The sequence below is a fragment of the Verticillium nonalfalfae genome, assembly GCF_003724135.2.
Source record: "Verticillium nonalfalfae strain VnAa140/NRRL 66861 chromosome Unknown scaffold_178, whole genome shotgun sequence".
Classification (NCBI taxonomy): domain Eukaryota; kingdom Fungi; phylum Ascomycota; class Sordariomycetes; order Glomerellales; family Plectosphaerellaceae; genus Verticillium; species Verticillium nonalfalfae.
The window spans coordinates 1-17,153 of NW_021167403.1; the positions used below are offsets into that span (position 1 = coordinate 1).

Consider the following 17,153-nt stretch of genomic DNA (forward strand, 5'->3'; position numbering starts at 1 on the left):
GTATAATAGGGTAGTCTACTCGCCCGGGTAGTCTACTCGCCTAGGAAGTACGTTATATACCTAGTATATACTTATTTATATCTATTAATTCTATTATAAAGACTTAATAAAAAAAAGTCGAGTATAGTATATACCTATATTTATACTGTGGAGTTATGTAATTTTCTTAAAATTGTGCCAACTACCCCCCCCCCCCCCCGAGGTTTCTCCGGACTGGGGGGGGGTGAGCTTGAGTCTCACCCCTGTGAGCTGTAAACTCACCATGACGGTGCCTGGCCGCGTACTGACTCAAGATCTTATGTCAGCATCAACGCTGTTGCCCAATTTTCGGTAAGTCGGTGGATTGACTCGGTCAGCCCCTCCTCCTTCGGTCAGCCCGGGCTAGTGTGCTTATGTGGCCCGTGCATCGGCAAGGGTCCCATCCCACACAATCAATCATTTTCACCCAAAAAATCATCCATTGTATCGAAACCTCTCCGACGACCCATCCGCGACAATCGAAAATACCCTCCAAACCCCCCCCGGCAACCCGTCAACACCGTCAAAATGCCTCAGGAAATCGGAGACATCAAGCAGGTATGCTCATTCGAACCGCGGTAACCAATTTGCCTCGGACTGCTCGCTAATTTCTGTATTTCTAGTTCATCGAGATCTGCCGCCGGAAGGACGCTTCTTGTGAATAGCCCCTCCCCCTTCCGCTCTTCGCTCTTCGCCCCAAGACCGAAAAACGACCACCAGTCATTCGAGAGAATAGCCCACTGACCAAGGATGAAAATCAACAGCCGCCCGGATCAAGAAGAACACCAAGACCCAGCAGACCAAGTTCAAGGTCCGCTGCCAGCGCTTCCTCTACACCCTCGTCCTCAAGGACACCGACAAGGCCGAGAAGCTCAAGCAGTCCCTGCCTCCTTGTACGTCCTGAACAGAACCACGCCCGCCCATGCTCATCTGCCGCATTCGTGCCCCGACGACCGCGCGCAGGGAGCACCACCCCACCCGCCCACAAACCACGACGAACAAGAGGAAATGAAAACTAACACCAGCACAGCTCTGACGATCCAGGAGGTCGGCAAGAAGAACAAGTCCAAGTCCTCTTAAGCGCTTCAAATTCTTTGTTTGCGGGGATGAACCACCGGGAAAGAGGGAGAAATCCGATCATGGGACACATGGCGAAAACGGCGAGCTGGTGAAATGGCAGACACGGGGCTGACACCGGGGAGAGGAAATGCCGGATGGAAGGGTCTGACGGACAAACAATCGATTCTGATACGGTATGGGCGTCGGGGGAATACCTTCACGGCGGTTATGACATGCTCGGACTACGGCTGTCCATGTAGCAAGACATGCGCCAATTGACCAAACGAAATTCAAGCCATGCTCGGCCTCCTTTTTTCCTGGACTTTTTCTTCCTTTTGGAAACAAGTTGCGACAAACCAACGTCCCGGGGACATGTTGCTCTCTTTGTCCTGCGGTCGTGGTTCTTGAAATGCTCCCACCCCACGCTTGAAGTTCAGATGATTCTCTTATAGTGCCGAATGTCCGCCGACGAAACGAGTTTCTGCAGCTCCTGGAACTCGGCGTACCGTGGGTGCTGCCCAGAGGACATGTGCTCGTCCACCGACGCCCACCCGCAGTACATGACAAACTCATCCCGCCCCGCCTCTCTCTCATCCTTCTCGATCCGCCACGCACCTCGCAGAGGATACGGACGTGAGACGTCTTCGACGACATCCTTCGTCTCGTCGAATCTCCGTTGGAACTCGTCTCTCTTATCATTCCCGACGCTAAATCGCCCGACGCTCATGACCGGCGCCTCGAGGAGCGATCTCTCGTCCGGCCTCAGACTCGTGAAAACGGGGCCCTCGAGGTGGAAGAAGACGACAGCCCTCTCACCTTGCGTGTCAAGATGCGGGCTGAGATCGGCCATGACGGACGCGTTCTCAGCCGAGGCAATCCACCTGCCGTGCGCCTCGGGGGACTCCCACTGCGCCGTGAGCAGGAGAACCGTCGGGTCCTCGAGCTGGCGGTACATGGACGTGCCACGCGCCGTACGGTCTGCGGGTAGAGAGGGGTCGTCCTTCAACACCCATGCATCTTGGGTGGCCTGGCACCTTTCCAGCAGGGCCAAAAATTCGGAGCCGAGATCATCTTTCGCTGTGAGGGGGAGGATTGCGAGCTCGGAAACGACCATGGCGGCAGACCTGGCGAGACGTCTTTCTGTGTAGTGTTTGTGTGTGTGTGTGTGTTTGTGTGTGACCTGAACGTTCTTCTGTAAGGACGGCGAGACATGGACATTCGCGACATGTTGGATTGTAAAGTGATCACTCTAGGTCAATTTACCTCACATCGCGACCCAACTATGACGTGGACAAAGCTACCTGGGACCATCCACCCCAAGCGCGTCCCCAAGTCCCAAATCCTCCAACGCCCCTCAGCTCTTTCGTGCCGCCGGTACCCGTCCTCTCTCCATGTCAGCCACTAAGTGCAGGCCATGCGGACAACATGCCGCTCACAGGCCGACGGCATTCCTCGCCTTCTTCAACTTGTCAGAAACCGCGAGACAGCGACATGCCACTCGCAATGCGCCACACCTTCAGTGCCGCTCCGGCGAGCGAGAGAAGTCACAGCGAGTGCTTCATCAGTCGAAACTGCGAGTTTTATGCCTTCTAGCGCGTGCGTCGCTGCGCGTGATGAGTGTTGATGTTGCAAAGACTAGGCATTGCTATCTTTGTGAACCCGGTCAGATCACTGATATGACTGAGCATCTTGCGCAGCGATTTGGACCTACACACCCCAAACAACCGCGCACGCGAAAACTCGCCGCGTGGGCTCGTTCCAGTGCGCCTCCACGTGCGGCCTTCACTCGGACAAATTCTCTCCTTCTCCATGCGTAACGACATAGCTTCGAGGCTGGGTTACCGTCAACGCTCGAAATGAGTGCTCGGGGTTGCGGGGGGACAACATTTTGGGGCGGGACCAGCCCTTCCCACTAGGCCGCAGTTTTCTTTTCTTTTGCTGCCCAAAACCCATCGGAGTGCACGAAGAAGAGGGGAGACATGCAGCGGAAGCTGCTGCAGCCGAAGCGGGCATGTGAGGAGGGCGCAGCGTGGGCTGTCAAGGATCGTTCCCATGCTGCCACCCTCGAGGAACATGGCTTGACCAAGTTGCTGTGCTTGGCTCCCGTCAGCGCTACCAGCTCGTCTGGAGGACCTGGCTGAGCGCTGCCTTCTTGGCATTATGCTGCTTTTTCCATGGGCGGTGGCAGCTTGCCTGCCTGTCTGCGGGATTGGACATCAGTCATGATTTGCAATCTGCAGAGTACATTTCACATCTTGTCCGACACACTGGCAAGTAGGCTTTTCATGTCTGGCTACCTACAATCTTTATCCCCGTTGTTTTCTCCTCCTGGAAAGGTATTGTATACGATTTTTACGGCTCTCACATCCAAGCCAAGGAGAAGTACAGGAGAATCAATAGAATACAGAACACGCTTGAGGAACCCGGAGATGTTTAAAAAAGTCCCCATATCAAAATGATCCAGCCCAATGCCCCTCAGATGAGTCGCTTGAAAAAGCTGGAAACCTGCGAGGCAAGAGTCATCTGTGAATCTCCAGAAATATCAGTCCGTTCCGTCTCGCTTGATTTCCTCCTGGACTGCATCTCTGCCACAAACTTGGGCCACGTGTTTGTCAGAACAAGGTATTTGATGTGCGCCTGCGCAGCGTCAAAGACAGCTGGGTTAAAGGCAGCAGGAATGTCGCCCGTGTACTGCGTTTCAGTGAGCAAGTCGTCCTTGGAGTCGCTCTGTCCACGACTACCATGGGATGGTGAAGGGAAGTCGAAAGGAGTGGCGGGATTGACCACCGCGTCGCCGAGTACCGTGCGTGTAGAATGTTCAAAGATCTCCTCGAGCTGTTTGAGCTGCTGGGAAGGGAGGTTGAGAGGAAACTCGGCATCACGCATGCTGATGAAGTCGACGTAAATATCAATGGCACGGTTGTACAAGATGAGGTTGTTTTCCTCCGTCACCGCATGCGTCAATGTTGACTTCCAGCGTGTGACACGGGTGAGGAACGCAATGTTCTCGCCGGAGAAGTCGCTGAGAGCAGAAAATTCCTGAAGTGGTTCCGGGTTCTCGTTGAGAACATGGTCGAGTGCAGCCATGGTCAGGAGACGGTTGCCAAGCTCCTCATCCAAGTAATCAAAACTCGACGCCTTCTCGGCGAGGCTGATGTTCGAGTTCTTTCCTTCGATAGACGTGGACGTTCGGAGGGTCGTTGTTTGCGAGGATGTCTCCCACTTGGCGTTGAGTTCGGCAGATTTCTTGGCCATGCGACGCTGCTGGACAACCTGGATGGCAGGAATGATAATCGTGAAGATTTCGAAAAACATGATGGACAGATGGATCCTGTGGTCATTAGCACTGGGAACTGGTCGAGGCGTCATGCGGTCGAACAACTCACCATTGACTTGGAGGGTAATAGGGGTTGATGACCTGGAAGGCAGGGACGTAGCAGGCAATCATGAACATGGGCGTTGCATGAAGACTAGGAAGGTCAGCAGCTGGAAGACCCATCGCGAACACAAGATGCCTACCTTGCAAGACAGCAGCCGACAGTTTGGAAACGCCAGCCCATGGTGTCACGAATCCCCCAGGCTCGGTAGAGAAGAATAGGGGCAACCTGTGCGTCAGGGCGTCAGCTCAAGTCGTGGCTTTGGTGAAGCTCATGTTCTCACAATCCAAGTCCAGATGACCTGCCACAAAACAGAGGGCCACCACTCCCACCCCTGACCAAGATCAATCATCTGCTCCATGAGGTTGTCGCCCCGGATTTCGGTGCCGGGAATGCCCCAGGAAGGGTGGTACTTCCTGCAAGCCAACCACATGCCGGTCGTCAGGAGGATCTTAGGCGTGTCAGTGGAAAGCACAACTAGTCAGAGTGATATGCCTACCTGTAGAACAATGCCGAATCCGATGGGCAGCATAATCTTTTTTGTGTAGCTCATGTTCCTGAATCTGCAGATCCACGAGCTGTCCGCGCCGTTGCAGCCGCTCTTACTTCGGAGCTCAGGCTGCATGTACTGCTTCTGTAGTTTGGCCACGTGAAGGAAGCGGCTGTTGGAAGCATGGAACAGAGCAACGCCGAGTGGAAACCAGATACCCATAAAGAAGTACTGGATGCTGTAGGCGAGGATGACTGGCATGGTGCCGCCGACAGGATACACGATCTGGGCCAGAAACCAGTAGCAATGGAGAAAGAAGATGGCGCCAAACGACAAGCCCACTCCACGGTGCCTGAGAACGGGGTTGGTCCTATTGAGCCAGCCAAATGCCATCAAGGAGAAGACTATGGTCGTCCATGTCAAACAAAAGGTGACATAGAAGATGCCGATGTGATCGAACCGCGGCGGAGCTGGCGGGAGATTGTAAACGGTGAGGCCAGCCATGGGATCCATGTTGAATCGTCGTCTACTGACAGTTTGCTGACGAGCGAAGGTCGAGGGGGGAACTGTCGACGACGGAATGGAATTGAATGGAGAAGGAGGAGTGCCGTCAGCAGTGGTTAAATGCGACGTCTGGCTCGTTGCTGTCTCAAAGCAGCGTGCCAGACTGTGAGGCGGGGCACACCAGGAAAGCAGGGTCTCGAGCCGTGTGGCTTCAACGCTGCTGTCTTGTCTTTCCTTCTGTTCATCTCAACTCACTCTACATCGGACCGAAGACTAGGACGCGGGTTTGGACACATTGGGACGGACAAGAGGAGCCAAGCAGTTCGGTGGTGTCGGAGTTCTCCATCAGGATCATCGATACTAGCATCTGATCTCATGGTGGCGGACCTTGCTTTTCGAGCGGTCCAGTCCTAGGCGTTTCGACGAAAAAGCAACTCGGCAGTAGGGACATCCTGCCTGCCAATGGCCATGGCGAGGAGCGTTTCGAGTTCGGTGCTGCCAAGAAGACTTGTAAGACATTGCGTTTGTTTGCCAGCATGGACTGAACGAAGCCTTTTGGTATCCGGTAACCTGGTCGTGGCATCCGATGACAACGGGGTATACCCGCGTGAGCGTGCCGCGTCGTGGGGCTGTTTGCTATGCAGTGCCGATCGCTACTTGCCTCGATCATGGATCGTGGCCTGTGTTTGACTTTCGCATCGGATCGGCAATCCAAAGTTCGTTTGCCGTCTGTGCCTGGGATGCCAGGACGCCCTAGTATGATGACGACGTTTTGATGGGGAAAAGCGAAACCCTTACGTAGACGAGCGACGATGGGAGGGAGTTGATGGCAAGGAGATCGTGAGATTGGAGACTCAGACGCGAGACACGAGGTGGAGAGAACAGTTTTCGCATGAACTGGCGTCTTTCGTGATTGAGAAATAGCGTTGCCCAGGACTCAAGACAAGGGAGCAAGCCGTTGTACGACCCAGACGTGGATCAGTTTCTCGGCGGGCTCAGAATCGATAGTTTCTTGCGGACTGAACTCGGAGACCAGGCAGCCGGAATTGCGGACAACTGTGTAGATCCAAACAGATACCACCTTTTTTGTTTTTCCATGGCTTGACCATCAACGAAGGCATCGTGATGGTGTGTACAGACGGTGATGGCCATGCCAAGGCTGACCTACTTCCCTAGGTGAGGTGCTTTGACCTTTGATCGTGATGGCAGCTGAACATGCGACTCGAGGCTTAAGGTTTGTGGAGTGGCAGGGGCCGTTGAGTGGCAGCTTTGCTAACAAGGTGCTGGCTGGAAGGTGCCTCGCACCTGCGTCTTGCTCAACATGGCATTGGGCGCATGTCGCATCCATGATTACTATCGAGAGAAGGTGCATTCAGCCCTCGCCCCTGCCTTCTGAGTGCCCCTGTTTGCGAGGGGTGTCAACTGCCAGCCTGGCCAGCCTGTGCCGGGTACCTTGCCAAGCTTGCCTGCCTGACTGCGGGCACTAATCATGTGCGTGCGGGGCATTTAGCTCTAGGCGCCGCAAACGCTCTGCCATGGCCACGGACGAATCGATCTGTGAGGCTTCATTGCTTCTTTTCCATCCTATATGTTGTTTATTTTGCCGTGGCGAGCAACGCCGTCTGATGTGCGTCACTTGCCCGCTTTACGCCAATCGATTGACTGCCCGACTGCAATGCCATGCCACGCGAGGCTTTACGATGTAACGCCCATTTCGGACGACAGGGCGCGCCCTTGGCCTCCTGTGTTGCTCATAGGCTGTTCTGGTCTCAGAGCCAGCAACAGTACCCAGCCATGACTAGTCCGATTCCTCTCACGGCGACTTCTTCGCTACATTGCCTTAGGTTGCGCATCGTAGTAGCACGGGTCCCGCCACGGTATAGATAGAGTCACTGTCTGAGACTCTTCAGGATCCAGTCCGAGGTGATGAGCCTGGCAAGAGCCTTCACCGTAGGTACAAATTGGACCCGCCCCGTGTATGCTCGGACGGTCGTGCCGTTCACGGCCCGGTTAGGGTTCTTGATCCATTGACGGACAGTTCTATCGTGCTTTTCTACCTACTAGTTCGCAGATCTTTTGGTTCGAATGTAGGATCGGACAAACCAGTTTCCCAAAACCCAGTCTGAACGCTCGCACCCAACAGAAACACGCCTGAACTCGATCGTCGGCGCTAGCCGAGAAAATGCGTCCCGAAAGTTTCGTTTACGACATCATGTTTGGCCTTGGTGACGAGGATCGCTACTCTGGGATTTGGCGGTATCAGTCAAGGTCCTGGCGGCTAATCGCCATCGGATCAAACCTGTGCCAGCTGGAATTCCGTTCTGCATTGACCTTAGATTCAAATTGGCATTGGGCTAGAAAGCTGACCAGTCATTTTGGCCACCAGACATCTAAGATCCTCCCTTCGGAGGACGAGACCTCGCTTTGATACCTGGCCCCAATGGTTCTGTTTTGACCCTGAATCTGAACGCCTCGGCGCATGCCTTGGGCAAGAACACGACGCCCTGCTCGTGTTTGATACTGGGTTGTTTCGGGGCCTGGCCATATAGAAACTGTTCGATTTACTGTCCGCGCCACAGCCCGGTTGCTCAGCCTGGCCCGAGTAGCCAGGAGCTGTTTTGGTCACCGGTTGCGTGTGTCATTTGCACAACACATCCAGTCAGGCCGGTTTCCTAGTCGCAATATTGCCTGACATTTAATGGTGTTTTTTGAGACCCAAATTGAGTGGTATGAGCGACCTTGGCCCGATCAACTCTGTGGTGCTGGCAACCGTCGCTTGCGCAATGAGGCGGGAGGCGAATTGTCCTTGGATTGAAGGTGGCGATACCTCTATGTAGCATCACTCTCACAAAACTCGGTTGGGCTCTTTGTGAGATATTGTGGCTCAGATTGGGTGTCCTATCTTCCCTTCGTGCATGACACAGAGCTCATGGCTATCCGAAGGCAGTACATTTTCGCCAGCCCGTATTGTTTACTTGCGAAGGGTGAACCCCGGAGCCGCGAAAATTTCCCACGCACTGGAGGAACTGTATATGTCTGGCCGGTGGGGGGGGGGGGGGGGGGGGCGGATTACTCGGGAAATGATTGTTACCTAACCTGGTTTCCCAGACTGCTCTAGACAATAACACGGGCTGGCCGTAGTCGTTGGGACGCTGGTATCTCACAACCGATCTAGGTCCATTACGAGAGCTGAAGGCTCAAGACCCAAACGCGCTGATGTTAAAACACCTGTTTTTGAAGATACAACCAGTAGAGGCGTGAGATCCCTTGCGGTGGAAGGGTGCCCGTCATGACAGGCGAGGAGCAGCTTCTCGCAATGCTCGTAAATCGGCGAAAATGACGGCGCATATGCGTTCCTTCTGTTTGTCGTAGATGGCAAAACGCTCGACCAAGCCAGTCGTGGTCTTGCTCCTAAGCCTCGGGGAGCTTACGTATTTTTCCAGGAAAACCCCTCGTCCATGCAGGACTCAAATTTTGCTGCTACGTGCATCCCTGACAAATGTCTCAAACTTTGGACCGCTGCGTGAGTGGCACCCATTCATAGGTTGATTGTGAGTAGGCGACGGGCTGTCCGAAACCAGCTCCCTCTCCCAACATGTCGCCAACCTCAGAGGCGAAGATTATGCAAGACGGGGCAACAATGATGGTTACGACAACTGTAGGTAGTCATTGATGACTGTCCCGGGTTGGACACATGACTGGGGCCTGATTCGCTATGAATGCTGCCCAATACATATCCTTTTGGTTTGATTGAACGGTTTGAAGGTTACGGCTGTGTGAAAGTGCCACCAAGGCCGCCCGACTGGTAAGATTAGTGAAACTGCTATAGGTACAGCGGCCACAGCGGCCATGGTAGCAACAGTGGCTTTGACCGTGTCAAAGTAAAGTAGATACGACATCCCACAATAGCCAGAGTCGCCATGATACAAGTACAGTAAATTGAATGCTGTGGCCACTTGTCAATGCTTTGTTTGGAGCAGAGTGAAGGGGGCTGCCACACGTGATCCGCAGGCAATAGAACATAGGCAGGGGGTCGCAATGCGTCTGAATTCTGGCCCTCCGTTGTCCTAATATACACATTCGATAGCGGCATCCGTATTTCAGAGGTGGAAACGTGTTGTACCCCTCAGTTTGGGCAATGATGTGAAAATGTTGATCTGAATGACTTTTGACTAGTTGAGACTTGCGACTTAATGTATAAGAGAAGCAATGGAAGTAGCAGTAAGGGTAAGACGCGAAGTAAGATACTGACAGCCCGGATGGTAATAATGACCATAGACGTCTACTAGCGAACTTCAACGTCAAAAAAAAATCGAGTTCTTTGTAAAAAGCCCACTGGATCTTGCCTTCCGAACCGTGGCTACTTTGACATCCTCCCCTTAGCATTTTAAAGATCCAGAAACTGAAGAGTACCCCCACAGTTGTACACCAAAACCTAGTCAGAAGCGAATTTTGCTCCGAAATTGTTCTTACAGGCTTGTGTCAATATTTCATGTCGGGATTGTACTCGTCGAGCTGGTTGTCAGATTGCCATAAAGTCTTCAGCTCAGTCTTCGTAGTTTGCCTGAGAGTTGAGTCAAGTCTGGCAATATATCGATTTCATTGAGTTCCAAGGTTTCCTCGTCATTGACGCAAACGGGGCAAGCAACGTCATGGTTTTGCTCGCCATTCTTTCTGTCCTTGAAGCGAATTGTGATGTGATTACCCAGGGCATCAGAGCGCGGTTTGAACAGAGTAGAAAGATCTTCCGCACCAAGTCCGCAGACAGTAGATAGTAGGTATGCGGTCAAATATATCAGAAATCTGGCTCTCCACAGTCCTTATAGACACGTTATCATAGCCCCTAGCCCCCTGACCAGTCCCCGGTTACGTGGCCAGCAGGGGCGTCCTGACAGTTTTCCACCACAGATTTTGCTTAGTACTTTTCTGTGTACCAATATATGACTAAATAATGCTAACCAGTTTTAAAATACTGTTTCTATGCCATCGCCTTTCGTTCTTATGGAGGATTGCAAACTCTTCTTTGACCTTGGGTTCAGTTAGAATCTCCTCTCCCTGCCTCCAGGGTCAGGCTGCACGCTAGGATACTGGCGCTACAACTTGCTGGACACTGCCGGCGCTGGTGTAGACTACACGCAATGTCTGCCGGCGCCGATTAGCGTGACATTACAGACGCTGAAGACTTGGGTGGCATCGATTGAGGCCCTTTGGCCCATCTTCGCTTTCCGAAGCTCACAGCAGCTCAGGTACCTTTTATACGCTGCTACGAGACATTGATATGTTGGGCGAAACCTACTCATGAACATGTGATGTGATTTGCCTGAAAATTGTCGTCCGCAACACCTCTCACCGACTCTTTCCGGTACCGCCCTTGATTAAGCACACTCCTTGTCTAGTGGAGAAAAATCAAAGCAACACCGGTAAAATACTCAGCATGTACACAACGCCAGCACTCATGTCAGTCGAACGACTCACTCAGTCTTTTCAACACCCACACTGTCCAATGATATCGCTCTGACACGTACTGTGCCTAAGAGGGTGACCCGTCCTGCGCAATGCCCTCGAAGTCGGTGGCAGTAACATGATGTTTGGTCGTACTTTATGGGCGCATGCGGCATGCCTCTGTGTATCCCTGTCTGGCGAACTGACACCCAAAATAGGGACTGTTAGTGTTGTCGCATCAAGCATTCGTTCGGTGACATTTGGTTGACCACGCAGCGTGCCTCCTATGTGCACGCAAGGTTTGCTGCAAGGACTACCGACTGCATGAAGGTGAGGAAGTCATGACGACTCTCCATGTTCCGAGGTCGCGCTCTCTCTGTGTGTCACCAGACTTGGGGGCCACGGCAGCCGTCAACGGTGACGAGTGCTGTAGTAAGACAGAGGGCGCGCTAGTCCCGATACGTCCTGACGGATGAGACGTCGGCCCACCACATCGTCAGGCTTTGGGTTGAGATCCTTGTCCTGGAACCTGGAGACGGGATGGAGGGTTGTTTGGTTGTCAGGACACTTCCCCCATTGCTGTCTTCCAGCCAGACGGACTAGCGAACCCGATCTGGGGGTTATCAGCCTACGCTCTGTATTGTGGAGGAGGCCAGAGGCAATGCGCCCGTCCGTTCCATTCCTAGGGGAGGCCCCAGAGATATCCCACGGCCGGCTGCGAGGCAGTGACTGGGGAGGTTTCTGACGTGTGTTGAGGGGCGGTTTGCCATGTCCTCTTCGTCGTTCGAGGATGTCCCGTCCGTCTTCGCTCAGACAGCAGTGGGTAGCACATTGCATAGCAGGACTCGCTGGCTGCATGCACTACATGAAGCTCGCCTTGTATGGTGTCTGGGGGAACGTGAAGCCTAACAATGTCTTGATCCATATGGACGACAACGCATGGCTCATTGATCTCGGAGGATGTTACACGGTGGACTGGGCCGATAGGGACTTGCATGGTCTAGCCCAGAATCTGGAGTTTCCATCTAGGTCGTCTGGGATGTGACAAAGGGACTAGTAAAGAACTAGGAAAAATGGAGAAGGCTTCTTGATGAACGAAATGGCCTCGTCTAATGAAATTGTCTGTATTACCCACCCTGCACCTCACCTACCAAGCCTACCTAGGTAGTAGGCTAGGTACCGTGCCCATACCTCGCCATCGTTCGGCGCTGGCCGGACCTGTCACTGCGTTTGCACCGCCGCTGCTGGACGTGTACCTGCTGCTGTACCTGCTGCTGCACTGCACCACTGCACCACCGACTGTACCACTGCACCACTGCATCCCTGCATCCTCTACGCCTCCTTCTACTGCGGCGCGACGGCCTCGTCATGGACGCGTGAACCTTTCTCATGTTCCTTTTCCCGCTGTCCCAACTCTCCGCACCAACCGGCCGCACCTTGCCTGATGCCCTCCCCTTTTGGGCCTGCATTCCACGTCCAGTCTTCCCCTCCCCCCAACAAAGACGTCAGTCATTTTTCTTCGTTTCCTGGGGTTTCTGCCGGCTTTCATCCACCCCCTCGCTGTTTCCATTGGCCCTCTGGTTCGCTCCTAGTACATGGTAGCCCCGTGACCGTGCCTCCACCCCCCTAATTCGGAAATCCACCTCCTTGTCCACCGTCCCATCCCATCGGCCTTTCGCTCCGTCCTGTACGCCCCAACGGAACCCTCGACAACACTCCTTTCCGTGGAACCTCCTGCAAACACGACCGCTGTACATGGCTGTGCGATTCCCCGACATGAGAAATACCGTCGAAGGCCTCAATGGCGCTGGCGGCGCGGCCTATGTCAACGGCAGCGGCAACGGCATGACCAACGGCAACGGCGCCTTGTCGCATCGACAGAAGATGAACCGCAAGGCCTCGAGCCCCATGGCCCCCGCCTTCATGGTCTCTGCGCCGGGCAAGGTCATCGTCTGCGGTGAGCACGCCGTCGTTCACGGCAAGGTGCGTCTCTGGTCTCTCTCTCGAACCAGCGTCTTGTCGACCTGCTTGCTAACAAAACCTGCCTGCCTCCCCCCCCCAGGCCGCTATCGCTGCCGCCATCTCGATGCGATCCTACCTCCTCGTCACCTCGCTCTCCAAATCCAGGAGAACCGTCTCACTCCGCTTCCCCGACATCGACCTCGAACACACATGGAACATTGACGACCTGCCATGGCCCCTCTTTCACAGCCCCGAGAAGAAAAAGTTCTACTACAGCCTCGTCACCGACCTCGACCACGAGCTCGTCGAGGCCATGCAGCCACACCTCGTCGGCATCTCGCCCGACAAGCCCGAAGAGCTGCGCAAGGTGCACCAGAATGCCGCCTCGGGCTTCCTCTACCTCTTCCTGTCCCTCGGCCACCAGTCGTTCCCCGGCTGTCTCTACACGCTCCGCTCGACCATCCCGATCGGCGCCGGCCTCGGCAGCAGCGCCTCCATCGCCGTGTGCGTGGCGACGGCGCTGCTGCTGCAGCTGCGCACGCTGTCGGGCCCCCACCCCGACCAACCGCCGGACGAGGCGCGGTTGCAGATTGAACGCATCAACCGCTGGGCCTTTGTCTACGAAATGTGCATCCACGGCAACCCGTCCGGCGTCGACAACACCGTGTCGACGCAGGGCAAGGCCGTCGTGTACCAGCGTCCCGACTACACGAAGCCGCCCCTCGTGCGGCCGCTGTGGGACTTTCCCGAGCTGCCGCTGCTCCTCATCGACACGAAGCAGTCCAAGTCGACGGCGCGCGAGGTGGCCAAGGTGGCCAAGCTGAAGGACACGCACACGAAGCTCGTCGGCAGCATCCTCGACGCCATGGACAAGGTGACGCAGTCTGTGACGAGCCTGATCGACGACGAAGACTTTGACAGCGAGGAGGAGGAGAGCCTGCGCAAGGTGGGCGAGCTCATGACGATCAACCACGGCCTGCTGAACGCGCTCGGCGTGTCGCACCCGCGGCTCGAGCGCATCAGGGAGCTCGTCGACCACGCCGACATTGGGTGGACAAAGCTCACGGGGGCCGGCGGCGGCGGGTGCTCGATCACGCTGCTGCGGCCGGGGGCGCCGGCCGACAAGCTCGAGAGGCTCCACAGCCAGCTCGACGAGGAAGGCTACGTCAAGTTCGAGACGACGCTCGGCGGCGACGGCGTCGGCGTGCTGTGGCCGGCGGTGCTCAAGAACGGCATGGACGAGGACCACGAGGGCGGCATGGAGATTGACCTCGAGAAGTTCCTCAACGCCGAGGGCAACGTGGGCGTCGAGCGGCTCGTGGGCGTGCACGGCGGCGTGGGGGAGAGGGAGGGCTGGAAGTTCTGGCGCGTCGAGAGCCTGTAATGGGGGGTGGTGCCAAGGCGCGACGACGACGACGACGACGACGCCAACGAAGAAAGAGGAGAAAGAGAGAAAAAAAAAAAGCCAGTCAACAGGGGAGGGCGTTCACCGAAACACACGCAGCAAAAGGGGCGCATCATGAGGGTTGGGAAGGACTCGCCTCTGCCGGGGGGGGGGGGGGGGGGCGTGGTACTGTATTCCTTTCATGTGGCGTCAAGAAAACGGGGCAGGTGGTGGGCGGACTGGGCCAACAAGAGCAAAGCCAAGGAAGGCATTCATTCGCATGTATTGTTGTATTGCTATCATGGGAGGGAGGAGTATTGCAGGGTTCGACCAGCGGCTGTGTCGAGGGCTTAGACGACGTACCTTGCGGTTCCCAGTTAGATCCATTTAATCATCAGGCTAGAAGCTGTGTGAAAGCATACGTCTATTGAACCGGAGTGGCATGGCGTTGGGGCCTATTGATTGTTCGGCGCAAGTCATTGTTCGGAGCCCCTTTTCTGGGCTGACGGCGAGGCCTCTCCTCTATATACGCTCCACAAGGCTGGCGGCCCCCCCGCAAGGCTGGCGGCCCCTGGCAGGCCCTGGCAGGCCCCTCCACTATCGCACTATCGGCTGCTTGCCTGGCTGCTGGCTTCTGTGGTTCGAGCAATTCTCTCCGGCTTGAGCTCACCGAGGTGCTACAGCTCTGGCTCCCAACACCAGGTCGCCAACCCCTCTCTCCATCGGCGCTCCCCCCCGCGCTCTTCCGACACGACATGCCACCGAAAGCAAAGGTTGGCTCCAAACCCAAGGAAGCCGAGACGAAGAGTATGTTCATTGCCCATTGTTCTCGTATTGTTCTGGGCAGCCTGGCCTGCCTGACCCCCCCTCCTCCTCCTGCATCCTGCCTACCGTCCTTCTCCCTCCGCCAGGCTCGTCACATATAATCCCCCCTCACTGCCAAAACATTTCGATTCACCGACTCTTCATCACCGTGCTTCTTTTTCTCGACTCTCCAGGCTCCTTTACTGACCCTTTCCCCCCTCGCTCCAGCCAAAGACGAACCGCTACCCCCGCCCACCACAGCCAACGAGCAGACCAGGTACCGCTTCTACGCAACCAACCCCGCCGAGCACCGCCGCGAGCAGCTCGGCCTCGACGCCCTCAGCCCCGCCGAGCGCCAGACCTGGGCCAACGCCGCCTTCCTCCCACGCCTCGCCGCGCGCCAGGTCCACCTGCCGCCCAAGGCCGACCGCGAGTTCTGGAAGCAGGCCGCCCGCGAGTCGCTGCCGCCGCGCCGCCTCCGCGCCGCCGCCGGTCAAAAGACGCACGCCTGGGGCCCCGACCGCCACGGCCGCGACATCGGCGACCTCCCGCTCGACCAGTTCGCCGAGCGCGCACGCAGGCAGGCGAGCCTCGCCGCCCTCGAGGCGCTGCACCGCCGGTTCCGCCAGAGGCGCGAGTTGGCCGAGAGCGGCCTGCTGGGACCTGACGGCACGGCGCGCGCGCCGATCACGCGTGACGAGATTGACGAGGAGAGGCAGCGCCGGCGCACCATGGCGGAGCTGAAGGAGGCGCTGTATGGCGAGAAGATGGGGCCGTACGCCACGGACCCGGACTGGGATGATGTCGTGCCCGTGCCGTCGGATGAGCCCGAGGGGTCGCTGGCTGCCATCGCCTACCCGGAGCACTATGCTGAGAGTACGTACTGCCCATGTCCGCACGAGGCGTCAAGGGGGAGGGGGACCGCCACGCAGCCACTACTGACACGAACAAAAGTCATCAGCTACCTGCGCGCCGTCATGGCCGCCGAGGAGCATTCCCCCCGCACGCTCCGGCTCACGGAGCACGTCATCGCGATGAACCCGGCCCACTACACCGTGTGGCTGTACCGGTTCAGGATCATCCAGGCGCTCGACCTGCCGCTCGACGACGAGTTTGCCTGGCTCAACGGCGTGTCGCTCGACCACCTGAAGAACTACCAAATCTGGCACCACCGTCAGCTGCTGCTCGACCACGTGCACGCGCGCATCGGCTCGGACGCGGCGGCGGTCAAGAAGCTCGCGCACGACGAGTCGCACTTCCTGCGGCTCATCCTCGCCGAGGACACGAAGAACTACCACGTCTGGAGCTACCGGCAGTACCTCGTGCGGCGGCTCGGCCTCTGGACGGCGCAGGAGCTCGCGGCGACGCAGACGTTCGTCGAGGACGACGTGCGCAACAACTCGGCCTGGAGCCACCGCTTCTTCGTCGTCTTCAGCGACCCGGCCGCCTCGACGCCCGGCGCCCACGCCACGGCGCCCGACGCCGCCGTGCCCGCGGCGACGGTCGACCGCGAGATCGCCTACGCCCGCGCCAAGATCGCCGTGGCGCCCCAGAACCAGGCCCCCTGGAACTACCTCCGCGGCGTGCTCGTCAAGGGCGGGCGGCCGCTCGCGAGCGTCGAGAGCACGGCCGTCGAGTACGTGTGGCGCGTGGGCGAGGCGGACGGCGAGGACGTCCGGAGCAGCCACGCGCTGGACTTCCTGGCCGACGTGCACGCGGAGAAGGGGGAGACGGACGAGGCGGCCACGTGTCTGGACCGGCTCGCGGAGAAGTGGGATCCCATCAGGGCGGGGTACTGGCGGTATCGCAAGGCGCAGCTCGCGTAGGCTGGCGCGTTGGGTGCTTTGGGTCTGGAGGCTTTGGGTCTGGAGGCTTTGGGTCTGGAGGCTTTGGGGGGTTCACTATGATGTAACGACCTCGCGTATTCGGACGCATCACAATCACTAGTCTGTTGAACATGATGTGCATTCCATGTGAATCAATGCAGCTGTGACCACTTTCCGGTCTACAGCAGAGTACAAAGTGCCAAAAAACGCCTTCCATGCTTTGCCCCCATGCCGATCCCCAACGCCCACCCCCCGCTGCGCCCTCCCCGCCTCCCAGCGACAGGCGG

General features: G+C 56.7%; 5 protein-coding genes across 5 annotated transcripts; 3 read left to right on the top strand and 2 right to left on the bottom strand.

Annotated features, from left to right (window-relative positions):
• Positions 1 to 546: 546 nt before the first annotated feature.
• Positions 547 to 1,098, top strand: RPL38 (60S ribosomal protein L38; the record flags this gene model as incomplete). Its single annotated transcript, XM_028637112.1, has 4 exons — positions 547 to 576; positions 642 to 675; positions 783 to 911; positions 1,049 to 1,098. 4 exons carry the CDS (start codon positions 547 to 549, stop codon positions 1,096 to 1,098), a joined length of 243 nt encoding a protein of 80 aa, XP_028490897.1.
• Positions 1,099 to 1,510: 412 nt separating this feature from the next.
• Positions 1,511 to 2,191, bottom strand: D7B24_002918 (uncharacterized protein; the record flags this gene model as incomplete). Its single annotated transcript, XM_028637113.1, has 1 exon — positions 1,511 to 2,191. The coding sequence occupies one exon, from the start codon at positions 2,189 to 2,191 to the stop codon at positions 1,511 to 1,513; it is 681 nt and encodes a 226-aa protein (XP_028490898.1).
• A 1,361-nt stretch (positions 2,192 to 3,552) lies between these two features.
• D7B24_002919 (uncharacterized protein) lies at positions 3,553 to 5,457 on the bottom strand (the record flags this gene model as incomplete). Its single annotated transcript, XM_028637114.1, has 5 exons — positions 3,553 to 4,408; positions 4,464 to 4,547; positions 4,597 to 4,682; positions 4,738 to 4,905; positions 4,954 to 5,457. The coding sequence occupies 5 exons, from the start codon at positions 5,455 to 5,457 to the stop codon at positions 3,553 to 3,555; spliced, it is 1,698 nt and encodes a 565-aa protein (XP_028490899.1).
• Positions 5,458 to 12,645: 7,188 nt separating this feature from the next.
• Positions 12,646 to 14,236, top strand: D7B24_002920 (uncharacterized protein; the record flags this gene model as incomplete). Its single annotated transcript, XM_028637115.1, has 2 exons — positions 12,646 to 12,873; positions 12,953 to 14,236. 2 exons carry the CDS (start codon positions 12,646 to 12,648, stop codon positions 14,234 to 14,236), a joined length of 1,512 nt encoding a protein of 503 aa, XP_028490900.1.
• A 755-nt stretch (positions 14,237 to 14,991) lies between these two features.
• RAM2 (CAAX geranylgeranyltransferase alpha subunit) lies at positions 14,992 to 16,866 on the top strand (the record flags this gene model as incomplete). Its single annotated transcript, XM_028637116.1, has 3 exons — positions 14,992 to 15,043; positions 15,269 to 15,916; positions 15,995 to 16,866. The coding sequence occupies 3 exons, from the start codon at positions 14,992 to 14,994 to the stop codon at positions 16,864 to 16,866; spliced, it is 1,572 nt and encodes a 523-aa protein (XP_028490901.1).
• Positions 16,867 to 17,153: the final 287 nt, after the last annotated feature.